General features: G+C 48.3%; 1 protein-coding gene across 1 annotated transcript in view; it reads left to right on the forward strand.

The window, feature by feature from the left end:
* The window catches only part of CACNA1A (calcium voltage-gated channel subunit alpha1 A), a 242007-nt gene that overhangs the window by 110313 nt on the left and 123299 nt on the right, over positions 1 to 8395 (forward strand). The window contains exons 4-5 of the mRNA XM_007469118.1: positions 4149 to 4240; positions 7060 to 7212. Coding sequence (XP_007469180.1) covers positions 4149 to 4240; positions 7060 to 7212 — 245 coding nt within the window. The remainder of the gene's footprint in view (positions 1 to 4148; positions 4241 to 7059; positions 7213 to 8395) is intronic.

An 8395-nucleotide genomic window follows, 5' to 3' on the forward strand; every position in this document is an offset into this window, starting at 1 on the left:
GGGATCTTCCCGGACCGGGGCACGAACCCGTGTCCCCTGCATCGGCAGGCAGACTCTCAACCACTGCGCCACCAGGGAAGCCCTGGGGTCTTATTTTAATTCAAGTCAGATCATGTCTCTTCAGTGCTCAGAACCCTCCATGGCTCCCACTTCACTCGGAGCAAAAGCCAAAGTCCTCACCGTGGCCCACAAGGCCCTGCACCATCTGCCCCATCACACCCCAGGCCTCATGTCTTCCCACTGGCACCCTGGCTTACTCAGTTCCAGCCACACTAGCCTCCTTGCTGTTCCTCACATGTACCTTTGCACTGACTGTCCCTCTGCCTAGAGTTTTCCTCTGACATATTCCTGTGGCTCACTTCACATCTTTATCCCACTGACTCTCCATAACTGAGCTGTGTGGTCCATTCACCCCTGGCCACGTGTGGCCATTGAGCACCTGAGCTGAGATGTGCCATAAGTGCAGAAGATGCACCAAGATTTCAGAGACTCACTCCAAAGGAAAGAATGTATAAAATGTCTTGAGAATAATCTTTCATATTGGTTGCCTGTTGAAGTGATAATGCTTCTGATACACCAGGTTAAAGAAACTATATTGATGAAAATTAATTTTACCTGTTTCTTTGGACTCTTAATGCGGCTACTGGAAAATTTTAAATTTCACACATGGCTCTTCTTGTTTTTTCCTTTCTTTTTTTTCCTTTTTTTCTTTTCTTTTTTTAACTGAAGTATAATTGATCTACAATGTTGTGTTAATTTCCGCTATACAGCAAAGTGATTCACTTATACAGATATATATACATTCTCTTTTTTTATATTCTTTTCCATTATGGTTTATCATAGGATATTGAATATAGTTCTCCGTGCTGTACAGTAGGACCTTGTTGTTCATCCATTCTATATATAAAAGCTTACATCTGCTTCCCTCAACCCCCTCCCCCTTGGCAACCACCAGTCTGTTCTCTATGTCCAACACATGGCTCTTCTTAAAGTTCTACTGGGCAATGCTGGTCTGAACATCCTTAACTCTGAAGCACTTCCCTGCCAGGCAGGAAGGAGCAGCTGGCCTTTACCAATTGATATGTGTGTCATCACTCCCCTCACCCTGCCCCACGCTACCGGTGCAGCCCCTTCTCTGCACTGCTTTTCTCCCTTGTACTCATCACCCTGACATCTGGCATATTTACTGCATTTATTCTCAGCCTCCCCCATGCAAACAGGGATTCCTATGACTCGTGTCCCCGGGACCTAGACAGTGCCTGGCACATTGTAGGTGCCCAGTTAATGTTTGTGAAGTGAGTGAGTGAATGAAAACTCGAACAAATGCTTGTCATTTACTGTGCACGCCCTCACCAATGGCTTTCATCTGCCAAGAAGGAAGAAAGTGACATAGACTGGTGATCTATAGGATGGAGTTTTAGGAATGCCAGTGAATATCGGAAAGTTGGGAGAGGAAAAGAAAAATAGAATTAAATGGATGAAAAGTTCTTTGGGGTTGCATGGCATGGCCCCCACCTATATTTCAGCTTCATGGCACCACTCAAATCCCCACTGTGCAGCCCTCTCATTCTTTGAATTTGCCAAGCTCCTTCCCACCCCAGGCTCTCCGTCTCTGCCATCCCGTCAGCCTGGAAAGTTCTTCCCCCACGGACCAGATTCCTCCTCCTCTTCCATGAGCCCTCAGCTTGAGACGGGGTCCTCCCTGGGTCCCAGACGAGTTAACACTACCTGCTGTGTGCCCTCAGAGCTGTTTTTTTCCTCTGCTCTCTCTAAGAATGCACGACACCTGTGACGGATTCATTCTCTGTGTGCCTTTCTTGGTTAAACATTTTTCTCCCACATCAGCTCCGTGGGGCAAGGAGGACCTCAGGTATTGCTTTGCCCAGCACACAGGACGTGTTCAGATGTGCATTTGTTGATGGTGGAAAAGGAGGTCAGCCCAACCTAACAGACCCGTCTCTGCTCTAGGGATAGTTGGGAATACCCCTGTCTTAGTTTGGTGTGCCTCCATATTGACCGTGAAACAAGCATTCAGGTGCAAGTTGTTCATCTGGGAAGTGACTCCAGAAGTGTGGGTGGGGGACAAGGGTGGGGAGACAAGGAAGAATGAAGGGTCAAGCAGGTTACCCGCTGCGGGCAGCTGGGCTCAGCCTCTCTGGGAGCCTGTGTAGAACTCACACCTCAGAGGATCTGGGAGGAGGGGCAAGGGAGCTGGGGAATTCATCCACCTACTCCCAGCAATCTTTGGTGGAGGGCTGCTCTCACAGGGGAATTCACTCCCTGGGCCTGTCTCAGCTTCAAAGAAAGTCCTGAGACAAAGGCGTGCCAATATTGGTTATTTACAGATGCAGATACTGGTTGTCTCAAAGACAAAGAGTACTATATATAAAATAGATATATGTACATATAGTATATGTACTATATATAAAATAGATAATCACCAGAGACCTACTGTATAGCACAGGGAACTCTACTCAATATTCTATAATAATCTATATGGGAAAAGAATCTGAAAAAGAATGGATGTATGTATAACTGAATTACTTTGCTGTACACCTGAAGGCTAACACAACATTGAAAATCAACTATACTCCAATATAAAATAAAAATTAAATTTTAAAAAAGACAAAGATGGGACTTCCCTGGTGGCTCAGTGGTTAAGAATCTGCCTGCCAATGCAGGGCAGACAGGTTCGAGCCCTGGTCCGAGAAGATCCCACGTGTCGCAGAGCAGCTAAGCCCATGTGCCACAACTACTGAGCCTGCACTCTAGAGCCCGCGAGCCACAACTACTGAGCCTGCATGCCACAACTACTGAGCCCATGTGCCGCAACTACTGAAGCCCGCACGCCTAGAGCCCACGCTCCACAACAAGAGAAGCCACTGCAAGGAGAAGCCCGTGCACCGCGACGAAGAGTAGCCCCTGCTCACCGCAACTAGAGAAAGCCCACACACAGCAACGAAGACCCAACGCAGCCAAAAATAAATAAATAAATAAATTTATTTTTTAAAAAGACAAAGAGATGTAGATACTGGGTATTCACAGATGCAGATACTGTTGTTCAAAGTAAAAGTCATAAGATCCTGATCCCTGGACAAAACTGAAGACACCCCCAAATTATTTGCGTGGTCTCCCTCCTCTTAACCACAGACCCCTCTGTTTTTCAGCATTTCTTGCTCATCATGTGAGGCTCCAACAACAGCCTCTTCTGTGGCATAGTCCCATGGTGGTTCCTACTACATTTCTTATTCAGGAAACGCGTCTGGGGGTTCCTGGGGTTGATGAGGGTCTCTGGGACCCCTTTTCTCACCAGCAATACTTTTTACAAATGAGGTCTTAGGATGGGGTCTTTACGGTGGGGCTTTCTACGGGAGGGTCCTCTCACCTATCACCGTGATTATTACTCACCTGTATTTACAGGAGTGACTTTTTGCCCTGAGGTTCGGAGTCTGTAGCCCGCTTCTGGAGCTGATGTCAGCTGGTCCACCCCGGCAGGGCTACACCCATTGTTTGGGTTGTTTGAGTAGCTTAGTGTACTTTGGGCACAATGCCAAACACTTCACATGTATCAATTCATTTAATCCTCACACCCCTTTGATGTGTAGGTACTGTTGGGATCCCTGCTATACAAAAGGGGGAACTGAGGCATGGAGAGGGGAGGTAACTTGCTCAAGGTCACCCAGCTGGGAAGTGGCAGAGCTGAGATTTGAACCCGTGCTGGCTGGGATCTTAACACTAAACTGCTTTCTTGCCAGTTGGTAAAGAGACCTGAGCCCCAAAGGATCTGCCACTCCCCCTGGTCCTTCCCCCAGGGCCTCCCAGCCTCCCCAGGATCCATCCTGATTGTGAGTTGCAAAATACACTGAAAGTCACCCCGACCAGGTGCCACAGGAAGCTTCTGTTCTTCTCAGCCGAATGTTTATTGAGTATCATCAACCATACACCTATTTGGGGTCTTTGTAAATCATCTTTTATCCTGTGAAGCAGGTACTATTAACACTGTTTTACAGGTGACAAAACTGAAACCCAGCCATGTGAAGTCACCTGCCTGTGGTCACCCAGCCAATACACCACAACATCGAACCCCCGCCCACCTGTCTGACCCTGAAACCCACCTTCTGCTTTCTGTTCTGGCTTCTTTCTTCCAGCATCTTGGCAACAGTTGGGACGGAGTTTGACCTAAGAACGCTGAGAGCAGTTCGAGTGCTGCGGCCGCTCAAGCTGGTGTCTGGAATCCCAAGTGCGTGAGTTTCCAACCGTGACCAGGGGTCTGCTCAGGGGTCCCGCGAGCCCTTGGTTTCCGCTCTGCATAGCGTGTCACAGGAACCCTTGGGTGCTTCCCCAGCCTGGGTCAGGGCAGCCTCCACTTTGGAGAAGTCCCTCAGGGGACTCCCCACCAGGCATCTGGCTGCAGGTCTGGATGAGCTCCTGAAAGCCAGCCAGGAGCCTCACCCATCACCACAGCACCCATTTATTGAGCATTTCTCTATCAGGAGCCATGGTAAGCGCCACCCAGGTCCTCATACTCACAACCCTGTGAAGTCGATAATGCTGATATCTCCATTTTACAGATCGGGAAACTGAAGCTCAGGGTGGCTGAATAATTAGAGCAAAGTCACGTGGCTAAGAATGGCAGAATTAGGAGTTAGCCAGTCTGCCCCCAAGCCTGGTAATACTGGTGACAATGACTGTTACCATTCATTGAGCGCCTACTGTGTACCGGGCACAGCAGAAAGAGCTTTTTGTGTATTACCTTAGTTCATCCTCACAATCACCCAGTGAACCCATTTTACAGATGAAAAGGCGGAGGCTCAGAAAGGTCAAATGACTCACCTGAGTTCTTAAAGCTTGACAGCAATGAGCTCCAAAATCTATACTCGTTCCATGCTATTTTCTCATCCTCCAGGGATGCTTCTATTCCAGATCCTTTGGGGGTGGCTGCACTATACAGGGTCAGCATTAGGTTCAGCTGGAAAAAACAAAAGAAAAACAAAACAAAACAGGGCTAAACTTTTCCTGTCCTACTGCCTCAGTAGTAGTAGTAGTAAATCATAATAATAATTCCTATTTTTTAACATCATTATTGGAGTATAATTGCTTTACAATGTTGTGTTAGTTTCTGCTGTATAACAAAGTGAATCAGCTATATGCATACGTATATCCCTATATCCCCTCCCTCCTGCCTCTCCCTCCCACCCTCCATATCCTCCCCCTCTAGGTGGTCACAAAGCACCGAGCTGATTTCCCTGTGCTATTATTTTTTATTTATAAGCACTTACTGTGTACCAGGCACTGTTCTAAGTATTTGACATTTTTTTAACTCATTCATCCTCACAACAAGCCTGTGAAGCAGGTTTTGTTATTACCACCATTTTACATTTCATTAGCTTCTTTCTTCAGGTTCATTGTCATCCAGATTTAAAGAGTAAGATTTTCCACATAACCACCAGCAGGATCTTTTTGTTAGAAAGAAGGCACTTCTCAGGTGTCTGCAAGATTCCAGTGGGTGCCTACGTCGTATTAAATCAAGGGCCATCCCAAAGCTAATACTAATAAGAATTTTTGTTTAATGACCACCTATGATGTGCCAGGGACTTTGCTAGGCATGAACCCTCTCATTTAATCCTGAGAGGGAGGTGCTATTCTAATCCCCATTTACAGACGAAGAAACCAAGGTTCAGAATGGGAACTTCCCTAGAAGCAGATTTAGATAGGTGTTCAGATGCACTTGCTTTATTGGGGGAGTGCTGTCAGGAGAGAGAGAATGAGGGCAGCAGGACGGGGTAGCAGGATGCAGTCTCAGCCGGATCCTGCAGGGAGCTCTGGAGTGTGAATAGCATCAGAGTTGTTTCCCACTTGAGGCAACAGGCTGGTCTTTTGTACTTCTGTGGTCAGTTATTGGGGGTGGGAGGTGGGGAAGCGATAGCCTCCCAGGTGAGGAGCTTTTGATAACCAAGGACAATTCTATGAAAAGAGAAGCATCTGGGAGCCGTTAGCAGCAAATGCCCACAGCAGCTGGAGGGAGGGTCCACCAACAGCAAAGGAGATCTGGCCTGGGCATCAACTTCAGACAGTGTCCAGAGCCTTAGCCACTCTGCCACGTGCATCACCCTTACATTTTGGAACCCTTGGAGTAGCATAGTCCCCCTGTGGTCTCCACCCATCAGGAGGTGCTAATCGTGGGCCATGGGAAGTTCTTCTCATCAAGAAGCAAGACTCAAGCTATATGTTTGAATCCTCATTTTAACCATAGACTTTCCTAAACATACAGAGCAGTGGTTACAAACAGAGGATTTGACATCATTCCGACCTGGATTCAAATCCTGGCCCTGTTATTTATCATGCCCTAAGGTGAATCATGACATCCGCTGAGCTTTGCTTCCCACCTCTGTAAAATGGGGATAATTTTACACATGCGCCTGCCTCATGGGGTTGTTGCTAAAAGCCAATGAAATAATGTCGGTTTCTCAGGGTTGAAACTAGGGCATTGACTGCTTTCCCAGGCAGAGCTGCAACAAGCGTATATGGCGCCTCTGTATGAATTAGGAAAAGACGCCCTCTCTTGGTGGAAAGAAGTCAGAAAATGTCACCCCGCTCTGGGTGAAAGCCACCCAACACCCAAGAACGGGGCTCAGAAAGCCATGAATTTCTACCTCTTTCTTGCCCAAAAGGTCATCAAATGGGACAGCCTATGTCCAATACTTTAAAAAATATTTTAAAGATAAAAAGTGGGGAATTCCCTGGCGGTCCAGTGGTTAGGACTCCGAGCTTTCACTGCCATAGTCCGGGGTTCAGTCCCTGCTTGGGGAACTAAGATCTCACAAGCCGCATGGCGCGGCCAAAACAAAACCAAAAAAAAAAAAGTGCTCTAAAATATTAGGAGGAATTGTTCCTATTATCATAACGAGCAGCCTCTGTGTCTTCCATCTATCTTCCCTCACTATCTCCAAGTCCCCAGCCTCCTCCGTGCTCTGGGTTCCCTCAGGAGGCATCTTGGGGGTGGGATTTGGGGGTGCCCTCTCACGGGCCTGTGGGGCCTCTCTCTGTGTGTCTCCCCAGGTTTACAAGTCGTCCTGAAGTCGATCATGAAGGCAATGATCCCCCTGCTGCAGATCGGCCTCCTCCTATTTTTTGCAATCCTTATTTTTGCAATCATAGGGTTAGAATTTTATATGGGAAAATTTCATACCACCTGCTTTGAAGAGGGCACAGGTAGGTCCGAGCAGCAGCATATTTTTTTCCCAACCTTCCTCCCCTTTCTTTTCTCCCTTAGGGATAAGCTCCTGCAAGGGATCTACAGGGGTTTGCTTCTTTCTCCTGGAAGCTGGGAGAACCTCCTCCCGAAAGCACTGCAGGCAAGGCAGGGGGTGAAACAGTCCCCGAGATCTTGGTTGTTGCTGGGGCATTGCATTGGGGTCCCTGAGAAGCTATCTTGGGGTGGGTGGTTTATTTGGGAAGTGATCCCAGGAAGCACCATCAGAGGAGTGGAGAATTGAGACAGGGAAGGGAAATCGTCTAGTAAAGGGGGTGTTATCAAGTAGGTTACCATCTTGGGCAACCAGACCTCAGTTCCATTGGGCACCTCGGGGAAACAATGTAGGTCACACTCAGAGCCATCCCACACGTGGGGCGAGGGAGCTGGCTACTTATCCACCAAATTCTGTCCGACATTGGCAAGGACTGCCCCCTGGGAGGGCATTAAGGCCCTGGCACAGCTGGCTGCCCTGACACTGGGCTGGAGCACGTATCAAAGGTGTTTTCGGTGGAAGCATGTAGGGACAAATGACAGCAGAATATAGGCGCAGTGCCCACAGCCTCTGTCCAGTTACCTTGCAGTGACCCCAGACCCTAACGCATGCTGAGTTCTAAAGCCTCCTTACCCTGGAGGAGAGAGTCGAGGATGGCTCCTGGTCTCCCCCTGAATGTGCCATGAAGACATCCCGCTGGGAGTCTTGGCACCAGCCAGTCAGAACCAGAGCACAAGCAGGGTCTTGGCTCATCCGCTCCCGGCACTATGCCAGTGTCAACCCCTTAGCTGCTGGATCAAGAAGGCAGGGTGGGCGCAGGAGAAAATCCAGGAGGGCCAGGAGGCACAGCCCTGGTGCTCATCTCTGAATCAGCAGTGGGGCAACGTGGTTGTCCAATGCTATCCACACACTCAAGGACCCAATAGCTTCCAGATACATCTTTGATTAAATCCCCTGCTATCCAAACCTAGCTACTTGCTCTCTGACCAAGAACCAAATGAAATCAAATAGGAGGGAAGCCTGTATTTCAATATTTGGACCACGGGCCGCCTCACTGTGGACCGGCTGAATGGCGGCGCTAGTCGTGCGTCAAAGAAACTGTGAATTGAGACAGTTAAAGCCCAAAGGGGAGCCCGTTGGGAAGGGAA

The sequence above is a fragment of the Lipotes vexillifer genome, unplaced genomic scaffold (genome assembly GCF_000442215.2).
Source record: "Lipotes vexillifer unplaced genomic scaffold, Lipotes_vexillifer_v1.1 scaffold1699, whole genome shotgun sequence".
Classification (NCBI taxonomy): domain Eukaryota; kingdom Metazoa; phylum Chordata; class Mammalia; order Artiodactyla; family Lipotidae; genus Lipotes; species Lipotes vexillifer.